Below are 20,678 nucleotides of genomic sequence, written 5' to 3'. Positions count from 1 at the left end.
GAGGATTCTGCGATCGCAGGCACGGTTCTTTGTTACAGGCTGAGGCCTACCACCGCATGGTCAAACTGCTCCTCCCCTTGGTGGCCTCAGCTGGTGCTCAGATGTTCAGCACACCACTCTTGGGTCAAGACTGACTTATCTCTTGTCTGTCCTGCTATCTTGCCTGCCCCGTCCCGCCCACTGCTGGTGAGGTCAGCTGGCTCAGTCTCCACCCTCAGGTCTAACTTCGATCAGAAGCCCAAATTCTAAGGAACCCAATAACTTCTTCTGGGATGGTCTCAGGATACCCACAGGGGTTCCCACGGATTCGGGCCGCCGTAACCGACCTTTTGATATCAATTATGATACCATACGGTCCTCAGGAATGGCTCAGCGCTATATCTTGGCTTCCAGAGCACGTACAAACGTCTACCGCGGAGGCTTGTGTGCGCAATGGCTCCGGGACACCGTGATATTTTTTTATTGGCCCATCCCACGCAACATGCGTGTACTTTTCATGTTTCTATATCTTATGCCTCCATGCTTGTGACAGACAAAGAAACTAGTCCTATGGGACAAATGGTCAGTTACAGATGGACGAAGCACCCCCCCCTGCTGGCTGTGTTTCCTCTCGAAGTCTTTGAAGCTCCTAGCATTCAAGTGTTAAGTAGGCTTCTTATCTTACAGGAGCCTGGATGGGGGGAAACTATCTAGTTGACGTTTTAACAGAAGGTCCCAAGGGTGGGGGCTGCTGAAGTGTGGCCATCCCTGGATATGATTTATCATTACCAAGATGGCGGCTACAGGTTCATCACACCTTTTCCCATAGATCTGTTAACAAATCTTTTGCTTTCCCCAAGACTCACAATCTAGAAACGTTAGCGATTGGATGAAAGATGCAAGAGTCTGTCTGGATCCCAGAAACTCACTCAGCTTTTATGCACACACACTGATTACTAGCAAACAGGTCACAGGTGAGGATGTTACATTTAGAAGCCATCCAAACCCATTTGTATCAAATTCTGAGCATGTTATCAGGCCAAATCACCAGAGTATGTGAACTTTTGATCAGAGTCATTTAGATGTTTTTGGTTGTCGTTAAAATTTAAAAAGAGAAAACACAGTAGTTTGACAATAAATGGCTTCATCCAATCAAAAACCATGAGTGGAGAAAAAGTTTTTTTGTTATCATTTATATTTTCTGAAACAAGGCCAAGAAAGTAAATATTCCACCAGGGTATGTAAGCTTTTGAGCTCAACTGTATCATGGCAATGGATATAATGCAAAATCCCAACACTCGTTGGAAAAAAAAGTTGGTTGAGGAAAATTGGAAAGGAAATCAAGGCAAAGTCCTAGCCCCAATACATTAAATGGGAGGTAACAGGTATTTTTAGCCTGAGTATAACTGTTCTAAATTAGGCATCAGATGCCAAGCACCACATGGCAACCTATTTGACCCCCGCTCAAGATCGCCTTGTGGGTGCACTACTGATGGGTGGTTAGGACAACGCGCCCCATAAGATGTCTGCTATAAATACCTCTTGACAGCAATATTTTACAGGTTAACAGCCATATCAACAGTTGAGCTGGGCCTGCATCAAATTAAGGGGGCCGACATATGACATACCAATACGTCATATGTCACTAAGGATTTAGATGAATTGATAAACCCTGACATGAGCAGCCACCTCTTCAATGACAGTAGTCTGGCCCTCTTTTCAAAATAGAAGTGGATGTTATTGATGGGACCTGATTGTGTCAGAGCATGCTTGTACATGAGATTTACTTGTGCTTTGACAAGTATGCAAAAAAATATTTATAAGAAAGTATTAAAAAAAGTATAGTAAAATGTTTAAAATTAATACAGGAAGCGTTAAAAGGTTACAATGTCCTTTGTAAGGTTGCTGCTAGTGTTGGCATGTTGGTGACCTCACAAAGGAATCCTCTTCAAATATAAAACCACTTAGCATCTAGGGGTTAATGGGGCAGGAATAAAGGTGACTAGAATCCACTAAGATTCTTTAAAAAAAGCAATTTCTTGTTTGCAGCACCCTTAGTGGTAGAAAACATGAAAATATGATTTGTATGAACATCTATGCAAAACACATGATAACAAATGACTGAATAAGTTTTCATCCATTCGAATATACCTGAGCAGACGATGCCAGCATCTTCATTGTGTCCACAGTTATGTACTGTAAATGGTTGGTGTGGACAGTCCCATACGTGTTGTTCATTACCGGTACATTGCACATCATCCAATACAATTAATCCTTCTCCTTGACCAAATGCAGCACTGCCGTTAAATGCAAGAGCTTGGCCACATTTTAACTGCCGGCATACAACTTGTGCAGCATTAATATCCCAATAATCATCACACACAGTTCCCCATGCTCCATTGTAGAGGAGTTCTACACGACCATTACATTGACCATTGCCATTTACCAGTCTTAAAGACATGTCTAAACCTTAAAAAAAAAAGAGAATGGACATTTCCAAAATCAATATACTGTGGAAGTTTCCATTGTTTAGGCACATCAAGGGCTCTCCAAACGCGACATGGCATCAACCAACGATTTCAGTCAATTTTGATTTCCAAACTTCAAATAACTGTCCTTCCCTTCAGATCCCTGGGATATGACCAAACAGTACCTTTCTTCCACATATGGAGTTATCAGTGTACTCAGGAGAGATTGTACAAAAATATTTATGGGGTAATTTATCTTGTTACCCATGTCAAATAAAAAAAATTGGGGCTAAAACCACATTTTTGTTGGAAAAGTTAGATATTTTTATTGTTACAGCTCAACGTTATAAAATTCTGTGAAGCACCTGGGGGCTCAAAGTGTTCACCACACATCTAGATAAATTCCTTGAGGGGTGTAGTTTCCAAAATAGGGAGAAATTCCTGTGTTTAGGCGCATGAGGGGCTCTCCAAACGTGATATTGTATCCGCTAATGATTTCAGACAATTTTGAGTTCCAAAAGTCAAATGGCGCTCCTTCCCATTCAAGGTCTTCCGTGAGACCAAACAGTACCTTTCCATAATATATGAGGTATCGGCGTACTCAGGAGAAATTGCACAACATATTTTTTGATGCATTTTCTCCTCTTACCCTTGTTAAAATAAAACATTTGGGGGCTTAAACAGAAATTTTGTTGTAAAAATATGACTCCTTGCTCTTGACAAAAAGTAGCATTGCCTTGAAAGCTAAGAGCATTGCCAAACTCTAACTACTGGCATACAACTTGTGCATCCCTAGTATGACAGTAATTATCACACCTATTTCCTCATGATTCATTAAAGAGGATTTCTACACAACCACTACCTTTTTGCAGCCTCAAAACTACGTCCAAAGAATAACATAAGTGACTTCCAAAATAAATCTACCGGAAATAATCTCAAGGGCATATTCCCAACTAACACATTTATTAATTCGATATGCCATTATTATGTCACAGATTCTGGACCCACCCCTGGGACCCTAATCTCTCTTGATAATTAATTTAGAAAAAATAGTAAAATTGCTAAAATAAAAATATAATGAGAAGTGTTGAAAGTTTAAAATGCTTTTTGTTAGATTATTGCTACTGTTGAAAAACCATCAGGATGCCATTATTGGGGTGTTGATGACCTCACAACGGAATTCTGCTCCGACATAAAACCACATACTATTTAGTATTTAATAAGGAAGGTACCAAAGTACCTCAGTCCATTAAGATTTTCCTAAAAAAAGCTATTTATTGTTGGAGGCGCCCTTAGTGTTAGAAGGTATGAAAATATGCTCAACGTGAACATCTATGCAAACAACATGATAGGATAACAGATAACTACATAGGATTTAATCCATTCAAATATACCTGAGCAGACGACTCCAGCATCTTCATTGTGTCCACAGTTATGTACTGTAAATGGTTGGTGTGGACAATCCCATATGTGTTGTTCATTGCCGATACATTGCACATCATCCAATACAATTAATCCTTGTCCTTGGCCAAATGCAGCACTGCCATTAAATGCAAGAGCTTGGCCACAATTTAACTGCCGGCATATAACTTGTGCAGCATTAATATCCCAATAATCATCGCACACAGTTCCCCATGCTCCGTTATAGAGGATTTCAACACGACCGTTACATTGACCATTGCCATTTACCAGTCTTAAGGACATGTCTGAACCTAAAAAAATGATAAGGAAAATGGTAATTTCCAAAAATAATTCACTGAAATATTGTTAAAAAAGTATTCCCATTCTGCACGGGACATTCTATAAATGTGTAATAAACAATGAAAAGGCTACACTGCTGGCCAGGGGCACTCAACTGGACAACTGCGGTCTGAATCGGGATGCCAGCAGTCTGGACCCTGCCATCCTTCCACCATAGATGTGTTACAGGAGTGCGTTTTCTCCTTTAACCTAAAAGAGCATATGAAGAATGAAGCTGAAGATAACACTTGAAGGAGGTTAAGAATTTATTAAATGGAGAAAGGCTATAAGTGGAAACAAAATTATGTAAAGCTTTAGAACCAGACTCTGGTACCAGTGTAATTAAGGAGCACAACATTATACCAAGTGAAGGAAAATCAGAGACAGGACTTAAAAAGGTTGTCCACTACTACGATAACCCATTCTCATTCACCGTGTTTTCCCCTTATAAAATAATAACATCTATACTCACCTCCCGAGCAGGCTTGAGGTTCCAGCCACAGCTCTAACTTCCTCTATATGTTTGATTTGTCCAAAGAAGGGAGAGCAAAGTGGTCACTGATTGTCCAATTGTGTTTGGGTTGTGTGTGTCTAAGCCTGTGTGTTTCTGGTGATAGGGAGCCTGTGTGCGTCTGGGCTAACACCCTGACACACACAGGCTCACTATTAGAGATGAGCGTTGTTCGACTCGAACTGTTCGCCAATCTCAAATTCGAGCTGTTTTGGGCGGTGTTCGAGCCGTTCGGCGAACACGAACGATTTGAGAAAAATTCGGCTGTTCGAGGTTATGTTCGATAACTGTTCGTGCACCAAAATCATAACTGGATTTTTTCTCAGTAATGATGAAAATTAATGTTAATACGCAGTTTGAGTGTTCAGCGGGGTGGGGGGAGGGGCAGGAGATGGATCTCTGCAGGAATAATGAAGATCTCCATTTTTTTTTCTCTTTCCCGCATTTACAGTGGGGAGGTGCAATCTGTTAGCCTATCAGCAGCGCACACACGGAGCGAAGTGCTTTTTTTCACACAAGCAAGGGCATGTGTCATTGGCAGTGTATGTCACATGTCCTTGCCCTATAAGACCAAGCCATTTTCCCCGTCGCCACCATTTTCTCACTGCTGCAGCTGCGTGTTAGACGGCACCGCTGTTGCTGTATGCGCTATAACTTGTTAATTTCAAGCCAATTTTCGCACAAATCTACAGATAGCTTGGGAGTAGGGAATAGTTGTGATTGCAGTCCTTTTAAGGACTAGGTTACAGCATTTCCTACGACTTTTATAAGGCAGGTCTGTGCTCTTAAATAGATAGATTGTGGGAGTAAAGACTAATTGTAATTGCAGTCCTTTTCAGGACTAGGTTACATCAGTTCCTATCAGTTTTTGCCAGGCAGGTCTGTGCCAGTGCTGTGCAAGTTTTTTTCACAGTATTTGGCTGAATCTAGCAAAGCTAATCCTTTTTGGCCTATTGCAGAGTGTGTTAGTCAGTGGAGTAGCCTATCTGTGTTGCAAGATATACCACCTGTGTATAGAATACCAATTTTTTTACTGCACCTAGTGAAGTAAAATCTTTTGGGCATAGCATCATTCTATTAGTCCATCTATACTAACCTCCATCAGGTTGCAAATTGAATATAATTTTTTTCTGCATCTAGCTCTGAAAAAATATTTGGGCTTCTAGCAGTGTGTGGGACTTGTTCTATTAGTCCATCTATACTAACCTCCATCAGGTTGCAAACTGAATAGAATTTTTTTCTGCATCTAGCTCTGAAAAAATATTTGGCCTTCTAGCAGTGTGTGGGACTTGTTCTATTAGTCCATGTATACTGACCTCCATCACGCTGCAAATTCAAAATAAGTTTTTGTCTGCATCTAGCTCTGAAAAAATATTTGGCCTTCTAGCAGTGTGTGGGACTTTCTCTATTAGTCCATCTATACTGACCTCCATCAGGTTGCAAATTAAAAATAATTTTTATCTGCATCTACCTCTGATAAAATATTTGGGCTTCTAGCTGTGTGTGGGACTTGTTCTATTAGTCCATCTATACTGACCTCCATAAGGTTGCAAACTGAATATAATTTTTTTCTGCATCTAGCTCTGAAAAAATATTTGGCCTTCTAGCAGTGTGTGGGACTTTCTCTATTAGTCCATCTATACTGACCTCCATCAGGTTGCAAATTAAAAATAATTTTTATCTGCATATAGCTCTGAAAAAATATTTGGCCTTCTAGCAGTGTGTGGGACTTTCTCTATTAGTCCATCTATACTGACCTCCATCAGGTTGCAAATTAAAAATAATTTTTTGTCTGCATCTAGCTCTGAAAAAATATTTGGCCTTCTAGCAGTGTGTGGGACTTTCTCTATTAGTCCATCTATACTGACCTCCATCAGGTTGCAAATTCAAAATAATTTTTTGTCTGCATCTAGCTCTGAAAAAATATTTGGCCTTCTAGCAGTGTGTGAGACTTTCTCTATTAGTCCATCTATACTGACCTCCATCAGGCTGCAAATTAAAAATAATTTTTATCTGCATCTACCTCTGAAAAAATATTTGGCCTTCTAGCTGTGTGTGGGACTTGTTCTATTAGTCCATCTATACTGACCTCCATCAGGTTGCAAACTGAATATAATTTTTTTCTGCATCTAGCTCTGAAAAATATTTGGCCTTCTAGCAGTGTGTGGGACTTTCTCTATTAGTCCATCTATACTGACCTCCATCAGGTTGCAAATTAAAAATAATTTATATCTGCATCTAGCTCTGAAAAAATATTTGGCCTTCTAGCAGTGTGTGGGACTTTCTCTATTAGTCCATCTATACTGACCTCCATCAGGTTGCAAATTAAAAATATTTTTTTGTCTGCATCTAGCTCTGAAAAAATATTTGGCCTTCTAGCAGTGTGTGGGACTTTCTCTATTAGCCCATCTATACTGACCTTCATCAGGTTGCAAACTGAATATATTTTTTTTCTGCATCTACCTGTGAAAAAATATTGGGCTTCTAGCTGTGTGTGGGACTTGTTCTTTTAATCCATCTATACAGACCTCCATCAGGTTGCAAACTGAATATAATTTTTTTCTGCATCTACCTCTGAAAAAATATTTGGGCTTCTAGCTGTGTGTGGGACTTGTTATATTAATCCATCTATACAGACCTCCATCAGGTTGCAAACTGAATATAATTTTTTTCTGCATCTACCTCTGAAAAAATATTTGGGCTTCTAGCTGTGTGTGGGACTTGTTCTATTAGTCCATCTATACTGACCTCCATCACGTTGCAAACTGAATATAATTTTTTTCTGCTTCTAGCTCTGAAAAACAATTTGTCCTTCTAGCAGTGTGTGGGAATTTCCCTATTAGTCCATCTATACTGACCTCCATCAGGTTGCAAATTAAAAATAATTTTTATCTGCATCTAGCTCTGAAAAAATATTTGGCCTTCCAGCTGTGTGTGGGACTTGTTCTATTAGTCCATCTATACTGACCTCCATCAGGTTGCAAACTGAGTATAATTTTTTTCTGCATCTAGCTCTGAAAAAATATTTGGCCTTCTAGCAGTGTGTGGGACTTTCTCTATTAGTCCATCTATACTGACCTCCATCAGGTTGCAAATTAAAAATAATTTTTTGTCTGCATCTAGCTCTGAAAAAATATTTGGCCTTCTAGCAGTGTGTGGGACTTTCTCTATTAGTCCATCTATACTGACCTCCATCAGGTTGCAAACTGAATATATTTTTTTTCTGCATCTAGCTCTGAAAAAATAATTGGGCTTCTAGCTGTGTGTAGGACTTGTTCTATTAGTCCATCTATACTGACCTCCATCAGGTTGCAAACTGAATACAATTTTTTTCTGCATCTACCTCTGAAAAAATATTTGGGCTTCTAGCTGTGTGTGGGACTTGTTCTATTAGTCCATCTATACTGACCTCCATCAGGTTGCAAATTGAATATAATTTTTTTCTGCATCTAACCCAGCCAATAGTTTTGGCCTAATACCACAGTTTGGCCACTCAGCTCTGCTCGGTTCCCATCCATTGTTTTTTTGTGCAAACAACTCCAGAGTTGTGAATTAGTTAACCACCAAAATGAGTGGAAAAAGGCCTGCTGCTGGTGGAAACGGAATAGGCATGTTGGGAAGGGGAAAAAAGGTTGTGTCGTTGGGGTAGGTGTTAAAGCAACAGTAACATGTGCAGAAGAAAGACCATCTTCCAGCCAAACTAAAATGTCTACTTCTTTTAGCGGACAATGTGATAAGATCCCTTTCTTACGGCCACGCCAATCGCTACAAATTCCAGATGAGGCACAAAAACAGCAGGTGCTTCAACGGATATCAAGTGCTCCTTTAAGTGGGCTCTCCTCCACATCAACTTCAACATCACAAATACTCCAGTCCTCAAAGGTGTCACCCCAATCGCACTTGCTTCCTCACAGCTCCCAAATCTCCAGCTGCCCGTCTGAGTATGAGGTAGAACAGATGGTTGAGTCTGCAGAGCTGTTTACTCATACTATAGCCTGGGAATCAGAGGTCGACTCCAGCGCTTCTGTGAATCCAGACGAGGAAATGATCTGCACTGATGCCCAGAATCTTTATGAGTCGGATCCAGGACCAGACGCAGAAGGTTCTGACCATAATGTAGACCCTCATTCCCAAACTGTAACTCCTGTTGGTGGAGACAATGAGGAAGACGATGATGAGACTCAAATACCTGATTGGAGCGACAACTTTAGTTTTTTGTCAGGGCAGGAACAGGTTGGCTCTGAGGACGACGGGTGTGATAACGCACAGGGTGATGATGATGAGGTTGGAGATCCCACTTACTGTCAACCCACAGTCAGCCAAGAGATGAGGTCAGAAGAGGAGGTGGAGGAAGATGCTAGTGACGACGATGTCAGGTTGCGCCTTCCTGGACAGAGACGTAGTACTGGAAGCACGTCAACAACTGCATCCTCAAACACAACTCTGCCTCTCACCACAAGTCGTGGTGGCTCTTCAGGTCGCATGGGTGCTAAGCCTTGCATAGCCTGGGCATTTTTTCAGATCGATAAAGATGACCCAACTCGTGTTATCTGTAACATTTGTCAGCAAAAGCTAAGTAGAGGCCAAAAAATACATAGTTTGAGTACTTCATGCATGAACCGGCACATGGACATGAAGCATAAGTTGCGGTGGGAAGCTCAGTGTGCTACAATGCGGCCTAGCCGGCCGGGCCAACCACCGTCTGCCATATCTTGTGCATCCGCGGCCTCTTCATCCTCTGTGACTGGGGGGACAGCAGTCACACCTGTTTTGGGGCGCAGACCTGCCACCTCTCTACCCGCAACAGCCAGCGTGATTGGCAGGTCATTATTTTCTTTGGAGGTGGTAACACCAGCTGGTGTTGAGCGCTGTCCGACATCGATAGCACCACCTTTGGATCAAGGCAACCTAACATGTCCGCCTGCATCTTCCTCACAGACCGGCAGTTTGCCGGGGACACCCTTATCAACCCCGTCTAAGCACAATAGCCAGCCCTCTGTCCCTCAGATGTGGACAAGTAAAAGACCATTTCCGCCTAGCCATGAGAAAGCTAAGAGGTTGAATTTCACCATCTGCAAGCTCTTGGCTACAGAAATGCTGCCTTTCCACCTGGTGGACACAGAGGATTTTCGAGACCTTATGTCCGTCGCAGTGCCCCAGTACCAGATGCCCAGTCGGCACTACTTCTCAAAGAAAGGTGTGCCTGCGCTCCACCAGCATGTCGCACACAACATCACCGCTTCTTTGAGAAACTCTGTGTGTGACAGGGTGCATTTCACCACAGACACTTGGACGAGTAGGCATGGACAGGGGTATTACATGTCGCTGACTGGGCACTGGGTAACTATGGTGACAGCAGGACAAGGGGCTGCTGTCCAAGTCTTGCCGTCCCCACGAGTTGTGCGTCAATCCTCTTTATGTCAAAGTTCCTCCACTGCTTCTCCCTCCTCAACCTCCTCTCGGTCTTCCACCTGCACCCAAAGCCTGTCTGGTCATGCCACAAGATTTCTAACTGTGCAGAAGGGATCCTGCACACCTCCTTACTATGCTGGCAGTAGGGCTCAATGTCATCAGGCGGTTTTTACTTTGAAATGTCTGGGAAATGTGAGTCACACAGCTGAGGAGTTGTGGTCAGCTCTGGAGAACCAATTTCATGAATGGTTGTCTCCACTGGACCTGAAACCAGGGAAGGCCGTGTGCGACAATGCTGCAAACCTGGGTGCGGCCCTTTGCCGGGGCAATGTCACACACGTGCCTTGTATGGCTCACGTGTTGAACCTGGTTGTCCAGCAATTTTTAGCCCACTATCCCAGACTAGATGGCCTTCTGCAGAGGGCACGGTCGCTGTGTGCTCACTTCTGCCGTTCGCATCCCGCAGCTCAGTGACTTACATCTCTGCAGAAGTCATTGGGCCTGCCACTTCACCGGCTAAAATGCGATGTGCCTACCCGGTGGAATTCAACTCTGCACATGTTGCAGCGACTGTGGCAGCACCGACAAGCCCTGGTGCAATACGTTCTGACGTATAGCCTGGGCCAACGAGATCCAGAGGTGGGGCAAATCACGCTGGAGGAGTGGTCTCAGATCAGGGACCTATGCACCCTTCTGCACAGTTTTTAAATGGCGACGAAGATGTTTAGTGCTGACGATGCCATTATCAGCATGACTATTCCGGTGATTTACATGCTGGAGCACATGTTAAACAGAATTCGGAGTCAGGTGGTGGCACAAGAGGAGGTGGAGGAAGTAGAGGAGGAGGAGTTGTATGCGGAAGGGCTAACATCTGCAAGGTCCAGACAGTCGGCAGCACCAAGGCGGCAGGCATGTGAGGGTGGGGGAGATGGTTTTACCAGGGCGCATGGTAGCAGCCAAACTAGTGAGGAAGGTGCAGGAGCCCAGGAAGAAGTGGAGGACGAACTGATGGAAGACTCATCAGATGAGGGAGACCTTGATCACATGTCTGTTGTGCGAGGTTGGGGGGAGAGGACAGAGGAAGGAAGCATGATTGTTACCTCGCCACCAACACAACAGGGACTTGGTGCTCCTGGATGCGCAACACACATGAGTGCCTTCTTGCTGCACTACCTGCAACATGACCCTCGAATTGTGAGAATTAGAAATAATCCTGACTACTGGGTTGCCACACTGTTAGATCCCCGGTACAAAAGTAAATTTGCAGAAATTATTCCTGCCATAGAAAGGGATGCACGCATGCAGGAGTATCAGCAGAGACTGTTGCAGAATCTTACATGTGCTTTTCCACAAAATACCAGTGGTGCACGTAGTGAATCTCACAGTTCCAACTTGCCAACCGTGGGACCGTCAAGTGTTCAGCACTCAAACCGCAACAGAACCACAGTATCTGCTGGTAACATCAATTTTGCGGAATCATTTCACCACTTTTTTAGCCCATCCTTTGCAAGGCCACAGGAGACAAGAAGTCTGACACATAGTCAACGCCTAGAGACGATGGTACAGGAGTATCTCCAAGTAAACATTGAAGCCATGACTGTGTCACTGGACCCTTGCTCTTTTTGGGCTTCCAATCTGGATAAATGGCCGGAGCTAGCCACTTACGCCTTGGAGATCTTGTCATGCCCCGCAGCCAGCGTTCTGTCTGAACGTGTGTTCAGCGCTGCTGGTGGTGTGCTGACAGATAAGCGCACGCGGCTCTCCACTGATAATGTAGACAGACTCACGTTCATAAAGATGAACAAATCATGGATCCGAAACGACTTTTCTACCCCTGTGTCATCCTGGGGAGAGTAAAAGCTTGATGATTGGTTAAAATCACCCTACCAACCATTTTAAGCTTTCAAATTACTAATCATGTTTATCTGTATCTTGGCTGGAAAATAATTTGGGCTTTGTAGCAGTGTGCAGCACTGATTCTATTAGGCCATCTATAATAAGCTCCACCAGATTTAAAATTACTAATCATGTTTATCTGTATCTTGACTGGAAAATAATTTGGGCTTTGTAGCAGTGTGCAGCACTGATCCTATTAGGCCATCTATACTAAGCTCCACCAGATTTAAAATGAATAATAATTTTTAGCTGCATCTAGCCCGGAAAATAATTTTGGGGCTCCGAGATGCGCAAGACACATAAGTGCCTTCTTGCTGCACTACCTGCAGCATGACCCTCATATTGTCAGAATTCGAAGTAATCATGACTACTGGGTTGCCACACTCTTAGATCCCCCAAACTTTTCGATCAAACTTTTCATTTTAATAAAGACCAAAAAAATGGTCATTTTTGAAATTATAAGCATTAGCAGGTTATTAGAAACTGAAATCAAACAGTTTTCAACTCAAAACTTTATTCTAGGTGATGTTACATTTTCACATAGGACCCCTTGTTCGAAAGGAGCTTCTGAACTCTCTCGTCCATTGAATTTGTCAGGTTTTGGATGGTTTCTGCTTCAATTGTTTTGCATGAGGACAGAATACCCTCCCAGAGCTGTTGCTTAGATGTGAACTGCCTCCCGCCATCATAGACACTCCTTTTGATGATGCTCCAGAGGTTCTGAATGGGGTAGAGGTCAGGGGAGCATGGGGGTCACACCATAAGTTTGTCCCCTTTTATGCCCATATCAGCCAGAGATGCAGATGTTTTATGTGCAGCATGAGATGGTGCATTATCATGCAAAAAAATGATCTTGCTGTGAAATACACGGTTCTTCTTCTTGAACCATGGCAGGAAGTGCTGTTTGAGAAAATCCACATACATTATGGAGTTCATCTTTAGCGCCTTCAGGGATCCTAAAGGGGCCGACAATCTCTCTCCCCATGATTCCAGCCCAAAACATTACTCCACCTCCTCCTTGTTGGCGCTGTAGCCGTGTTTGCGTGGGGTGTCCATCAACCACGCATGCTCCACTCCATCCATCTGGACCATCGAGCGCTGCACGGCACTCATCCGTGAACAAAACAGTTTTGAAATCAGTCTTCATGTAATGTTTGGCCCACTGGAGCCGTTTCTGCTTGTGTGAAGTGGATAGAGGAGGTCGACAGGATGGAGTATGCACAGCTGCAAACCTCTGAAGGACCCTGCATCTTGTTGTTCGGGGGACGTTGGAGGCAGCAGCAGCTTCAAAAACTTGTCTGCTGCTATGACAAGGCTTTTTTGCCGCTGCTCTTTTAACCTGACGTAATTGCCTGTAGGAAAGAGTCCTCAATTTGCCCTTATCAGCACGCACACGTGTGTACTGTGAATCAGCTACATACTTCTTGATTGCCAAGACACTTCATCCTGATCATCGCACAATGTTGATTGTAGTCATGCCTTGACCTAAACACTCCACAATTTGTTGCTTCTCAGCAGCCGACACATCCTTTTTCTTTCCCATTTTGGCAGAAAATGTAGGCTGCTTAATAATGTGAGACAGCCTTCTTAAGTAGTCTTGCCTTTCATTGGACACACCTGCCAAACTAATTAGCACAGGTGTCTGCAATTGCTTACAGTGATATAAAGAGCCCTGACACACATCACCATCAATGAGTTTAACTGACAAACAAACAATTTCTTCCCTTATCACTCCTAAACACTTTTTGCATAATAATTTGGAACACAGTGTACATGTGCTTTTCCACAAAACACCAGTGGTTCACGTAGTGAATCTTACAGTTCTAACTTGCCAACCGTGGTCTGTATGGAGTTGTTCAATAAAGGGCCCAAAATTAAGATAACATAGATGGGAAAGGTCTCTATGAATAGGAATTCCTAAGTATTTGATACCCTGTGAGGGCCAGGCAAAGGGAAAGTTGGACTGGATGGAATCCTATATGGATTTGGGGAGGGAGACATCGAGGGCCTCAGACTTCGCTGCATTGATTTTAAAATTTGACCATGTAACAAAGTGATCTATTTCAGCCATAACAGCATGGATGGATATATGTGATTGAGTGATATATACTAGGGCATCATCAGCAAATAGAGAGCACTTGTACTCGGTGCCTCCCACCTCAATCCACCTAATATTGGGGTTATGGCGAATTGATGAGAGCAGGTGTTCCGTCACTAGGATGTATAAGAGAGGGGACAGAGGACATCCCTGCCTTGTCCCATTGGTGATTGTGAAAGGTGATGAAAATGTTCTGATGCACCCCCTGGGCCTTGGGACACCCAGAGCCGGACCCTTTTTGGTGGATGCTGGTGGTTGTAGTCTTCGTGGCGGCGACCCGGTTCCGTGGCTCAGGGTGGTCAAACCAGTGGCGGAGCTATTTATGTGGTTTTGATGTTTAAATGTCCGACTACGCCACCCGTGGATTGCGGTCAGAGTGAACCGCCGCTGCAGGGCAGACCACTGAGGCTGGTGTTGTGGGTGCAGCAGAGCGTAGCATAACTCCCCACGGGAGGAGTATAGCCTCAGGGCAGTGTATGCGGAGGATGGGGGTAATGGTGCAGGGCAGCAGCAGTAACGACACGGAGTCAGTGATGCAGTCCAGGGCCTTTACTCACAGTTCTTATTATCCAGACCACGTCTGCAGGTAACGGCTGCCCACGTCGTACTGTGCTCACCAGGTGAGGGGCTCAGACAACTCCCAGATAACTTTGGAGCGCTTCACAGGACCCCCTTTGTGTGTCCTTTGTCTGGCCTTTCTTACCAACCCTTCTGTCCGGCTGCCTCGGGCCTCCTCTTGGTAAACTTGGCGCCAGTTTCCCTGACCCTATGTGGTGCCTTCCTAACGGGTGTAGCGAGGGGCTGCGCCACATAAAATGTCACAGCCTCCGGTTTCTAGCTGAGGGTCGTTTCCTGCCTCCACTAGTTTCGGGGACCGGTCTCCCCCTTTGGCCTGACCCCTCCACGCAGGTGGATTCGGGCGTGCGGTGGCGACTCGCCCATCCGCACCCCTGGGATCCCTTCATTCCTCGTTCCTGGAGCCTTCTCCGCTCCTCTTCCTTCCTTCTCCCTCTTCCAGGCCTGGGCCTCTGTTACTAGGCCCGCCTCCGAAGCAGAGCTCATGCAGAGCCCCTGCTCCCTGCCAATACTGCTCAGACTTCTCTGCACTGAACTAAGATGGTGCCCACCTTTTATACTCCCTTCTCAATACACCCAGGAACTGCTTCCTCCCTGCTCCTGCACTACAGGGTTCCCCTTCCTCAGTGTTCCCTCCCCCAACTCCAGCCAGGGACAGGGACTGTCGTGCCCATCTCAGAGGCATATTGGTCGCCATGCCCCACGGCAATGTGGTGTAATGCATGCAGGTGTCGGGTCCTGATCCACACTCCATCCTTACCTGAGAGTGAGATATCACACCTCTGGGTGAGGTGCAATACCTCTGTAGCAACCGAGCCCTCAGGGTGCTACATTTCCATTTATCTTCAGCCTAGGTGACGTATTGTGATACAGGGCTGTGATTTTGGCTATAAAAGGGTCCCCTAGACCCCTACCCCAAGCTTTTAAGAGAATCATATATGGCGTGCCAGGAGACTCTATGGAATGCTTTCTCAGCATCCAATGAGAGTATCTAATTACAAATTTTTAACTGCATCTAGCGCAGGAAATACTTTGTGCCTAGTAGCAGTGTCTGCTAGTCAGCGGATTATCCCGGCTGTTAAGCAAGCTACACCACCTGTAGTTTGGACACTTAATTTTTTCAAAGGAAATGCTTCGGGACCACGGGATACTCAGTGAACAGCATCAGGAGGCACCCCAAGGCATAGGGGCTGGGACTGGCAGTAGGATGCCTTGAGGTGGACAGCCGAGCACGATCCTTATAAAAGCTTTTTAACTGCAGCAGCTTTAGTGGACGCTACTGGAGCTGGAATTACGCGGCTGCTGGCATGAGACTTGCCCTCCAATAGATCCTTGTAAATGGATTTAAAGTGTATTCATTCAAATTAGAGAGACAATTTAAATTAAAAAGCTTAGAGCTGCCTCCACCACAGGGGGGCTCGCTCGACCCACCAGCGGACAGGCACCAGTATTGGGAGAGGGTGGCTGGCCGTCTGGGTTCACCGCGGCTCTGGCACAAACCCGGCGACACGGAGGTGGCACGGGTAGGAGCGGACTGAACGTGTCGGCTTCTCACTTTTTGGATTTTAGAAGGGCATGACATGCCTATATCTGTGTCTCCCCCTCCTTTTACTCCTCCACCTCTTATCTTTTCGCATGACTATATGTACTTGTCACTTTTCCATGTGTTAGTTGTGTCTTCTGAGCAGTTTGTCAGCTTTTGGACACCTTTGAAGGTGTTTTCTATGTGTTTCTATGTGTTTTTGTTTGCCTGCCATTGGTTTTAACGGTGTTCGAAGGTGTTCGACGAACAGTTCGACGAACAGTTCGGCGAACACATGGGTGTTCGACGAACCGAACCGAACTCGAACACTACGGGGGTGGCTCAACACTACTCACTATCTCAAGACTGCAAGTACTACTATGTGACTATCTTGAATGTGACTATTTTAAATGAATATGCACTTCCCATGCAAATCTACAATGTTAATGGCTACATTAAGTAATGGCTCTGGATAATATAGGTAGAACCTATTAAAAGGCACTTGCACTTTATTTATTTATTGATTTCTAGGTTTCCACCGCAGTCAATCCATTTTAATAACCTATGCCCTTTGCCTATATTTAAGAGTGCATTTTTTGTTCTGCAAGACCTGTGATGTCTGTGTGCTACGTTGTGTGATAGCTCTGCTTTTATTCTCTTTTGTTTTATATATATGAATTAATAATAAAGCCAAACATTTTAATAATTTTAATAATTCTAATATGTGTGCCTTCCTGTGTAGGGATTTATTTCCTGGGTAGTGTTTTTCTAGTATTGTTAAAAAGGTTTCATTTAAACCTTTGACTTAGTGTGCTAATTTATTTTTTATATAAGCCTGAATATTGACAATTGAGTTGATATTTACTGCAACTTATTTTCTGCTAACTTTGCAAGTCAGGGACGCAGGGTCAGTGAACAATGGATGTTTGCTAAATTTTTTTGATTGATCATTGTGTGAACCCTGTGGCTTATTGACCCACAAAACACAGAAGGACCAACTATGTAGATTGATTAAATGCTCTAACTATGAGAGTTAAACTCATCGCACCTCCCTCCTGACCTGTGGATGATAACCTGAGTTATAGATGTTTGCATAATAAAGGATTTCTATAGCTCTGAAAAAATAATCAGAGTGAATTGCCATAGCAAAAACTAGGACAACATGGCTCCTTTAAGAGGGACACAGATCTGACTTCTTACAGGATGTCAGCTGTGAGGACCACGGCCCCAACAGGAATAACACAGATCTACGCCACTTAATAGCACCGAGCCCATGGATATGTTTGGGGAAGCTAGGATTGTGATCCTCCAGTCAGATAAACCCAAGGCATACAATTGGAGAATTCAGCCTGGGGCCATTAGGTTACCTGGCTCCGTGGAAACGTTCGGAGAAGCTAGGTTGGGACCATCAGGTCGCCTGGCCACATTCCTCAATAGATTGTCAGCTTCCTAAGCTTGTCATCACCTCCTCTCTGTGGGTGCCCACCAAAAGCATGGTGCCACTGGTGGCGGTAGTCAGCTCTGGAAGCCCCTGTGTCGCAGCTGCTCTAATCCTGGTGAGTCAGCGGAAAGTGAGACTCTGTAATTTTGCACCATCTTCTGTAATTTGCTGGGAATGTTCTTTATGTTATTGTCTGTATGGTGGCTCAATAAAGTATTGCCACACTGTTTTACCTTCACTCTGTGTTGTCTGAGTAGTATTATACCCATGGGAAAAGGAGTCCGCACCAGTGGGATGAGCACTGGTCCGGACGAAAGCACCCACTGACCCCTTTGTCTCCACAGACATTATTATAATTAAGGCTATAAATACCTCTTCTTTTGGTGATGGAGTTAAACAATGAGTTTAAAAGTGTGGATAGTGGATGATTTATTCAATGTAATAATGACAGATGTTTATTATGTAATAAACAGGGAACAGGAATCATTATCAGCAGTATAAGGAACACACTAAAGATCAATATAATGTGACATTATCAAAAAATTCACATTTTTGGTGACTGAAGTGGTAAATAATATACATTTGCCCAAAAGGAAATAAAGGATGCCCAAATAAAAAGCACAGATGTAAATGTATCTCATGGCAATGGATATAATGCAAATACCCAACACTCGATAGAAAAGAAAATTGATTGAGGAAAATTGGAAAGGAAATCAAGAAAAAGTCCCAGCCCCAATACAGTAAATGGGAGATAACAGGTATTTTTAGCCTGAGAAAAACTGTTCTAAATAAGGCATCAGCTGCCCGGCACCACATGGCAACCCATTTGACCCCCGCTCAAAGTTGCCTTGTTTGCAGCAACCTTATTGGTAGAAAATATGAAAATATGATCTGTATGAACATCTATGCAAAACACATGATAACTAGTGTTGAGCCACCCCCGTAGTGTTCGAGTTCGGTTCGGTTCGTCGAACACCTGTGTGTTCGCCGAACTGTTCGTCGAACTGTTCGTCGAACACCTTCGAACACCGTTAAAACCAATGGCAGGCAAACAAAAACACATAGAAACATATAGAAAACACCTTCAAAGGTGTCCAAAAGCTGACAAACTGCTCAGAAGACATAACTAACACATGGAAAAGTGACAAGTACATATAGTCATGCGAAAATAAAAGAGGTGGAGGAGTTAAAGGAGGGGGAGACACAGATATAGGCATGTCATGCCCTTCTAAAATCCAAAAAGTGAGAAGCCGACACGGCCAGTCCGCTCCTGTCCGTGCCAACTCCGTGTCGCCGGGTTTGTGCCAGAGCTGCGGTGAACCCTGATGGCCAGCCCCCCTCTCCCAATACTGGTGCCTGTCCGCTGGTGGGTCGAGCGAGCCCCCCTGTGGTGGAGGCAGCTCTAAGCTTTTTAATTTAAATTGTCTCTCTAATTTGAATGAATACACTTTAAATCCATTTACAAGGATCTATTGGAGGGCAAGTCTCATGCCAGCAGCCGCGTAATTCCAGCTCCAGTAGCGTCCACTAAAGCTGCTGCAGTTAAAAAGCTTTTATAAGGATCGAGCTCGGCTGTCCACCGCAAGGCATCCTACTGCCAGTCCCAGCCCCTATGCCTTGGGGTGCCTCCTGATGCTCTTCACTGAGTATCCCATGGTCCCGAAGCATTTCCTTTGAAAAAATTAAGTGTCCAAACTACAGGTGGTGTAGCATGCTTAACAGCCGGGATAATCCGCTGACTAGCAGACACTGCTACTAGGCACAAAGTATTTCCTGGGCTAGATGCAGTTAAAAATTTGTAATTAGATACTCTCGTTGGATGCTGAGAAAGCATTCCATAGAGTCTCCTGGCACGCCATATATGATTCTCTTAAAAAGCTTGGGGTAGGGGTCTAGGGGACCCTTTTATAGCCAAAATCACGGCCCTGTATCACAATACGTCACCTAGGCTGAAGATAAATGGAACTGTAGCACCCTGAGGGCTCGGTTGCTACAGAGGAATTGCACCTCACCCAGAGGTGTGATATCTCACTCTCAGGTAAGGATGGAGTGTGGATCAGGACCCGACACCTGCATGCATTACACCACATTGCCGTGGGGCAGGGCGACCAATATGCCTCTGAGATGGGCACGACAGTCCCTGTCCCTGGCTGGAGTGGGGGGAGGGAACACTGAGGAAGGGGAACCCTGTAGTGCAGGAGCAGGGAGGAAGCAGTTCCTGGGTGCATTGAGAAGGGAGTATAAAAGGTGGGCACCATCTTAGTTCAGTGCAGAGAAGTCTGAGCAGAAGTGGCAGGGAGCAGGGGCTCTGCATGAGCTCTGCTCCGGAGGCGGGCCTAGTAACAGAGGCCCAGGCCTGGAAGAGGGAGAAGGAAGGAAGAGGAGAGGAGAAGGCTCCAGGAACGAGGAATGAAGGGATCCCAGGGGTGCGGATGGGTGAGTCGCCACCGCACGCCCGAATCCACCTGTGTGGAGGGGTCGGGCATAAGGGGGAGACCGGTCCCTGAAACTAGTGGAGGCAGGAAACGACCATCAGCCAGAAACCGGAGGCTGTGACATTTTATGTGGTGCAGCCCCTCGCTACACCCGCTAGGAAGGCACCACATAGGGTCAGGGAAACTGGCGCCAAGTTTACCAAGAGGAGGCCCAAGGCAGCCGGATAGAAGGGTTGGTAAGAAAGGCCAGACAAAGGACACACAAAGGGGGTCCTGTGAAGCGCTCCAAAGTTATCTGGGAGTTGTCTGAGCCCCTCAACTGGTGAGCACAGTACGACGTGGGCAGCCGTTACCTGCAGACGTGGTCTGGATAATAAGAACTGTGAGTAAAGGCCCTGGACTGCATCACTGACTCGTGTCGTTACTGCTGCTGCCCTGCACCATCACCCCCATCCTCCGCATACACTGCCCTGAGGCTATACTCCTCCCGTGGGGAGTTATGCTATGCTCTGCTGCACCCACAACACCAGCCTCAGCGGTCTGCCCTGCAGCGGCGGTTCACTCTGACCGCAATCCACGGGTGGCGTAGTCAGACATTTA

General features: G+C 44.9%; 1 protein-coding gene across 1 annotated transcript in view; it reads right to left on the bottom strand.

The window, feature by feature from the left end:
• The window catches only part of LOC141271604 (scavenger receptor cysteine-rich domain-containing protein DMBT1-like), an 89,206-nt gene that overhangs the window by 23,128 nt on the left and 45,400 nt on the right, over positions 1–20,678 (bottom strand). The window contains exons 9-10 of the mRNA XM_073681647.1: positions 3,842–4,159; positions 2,102–2,448 (exon numbers count right to left, since the gene is read on the bottom strand). Coding sequence (XP_073537748.1) covers positions 2,102–2,448; positions 3,842–4,159 — 665 coding nt within the window. The remainder of the gene's footprint in view (positions 1–2,101; positions 2,449–3,841; positions 4,160–20,678) is intronic.

Source organism: Phyllobates terribilis, unplaced genomic scaffold (genome assembly GCF_046119375.1).
Source record: "Phyllobates terribilis strain yellow unplaced genomic scaffold, ASM4611937v1 Scaffold_5__5_contigs__length_657084704, whole genome shotgun sequence".
In the NCBI taxonomy this organism is placed as follows: Eukaryota; Metazoa; Chordata; class Amphibia; order Anura; family Dendrobatidae; genus Phyllobates; species Phyllobates terribilis.
This window is presented reverse-complemented; position numbering and strand designations above follow the sequence as displayed.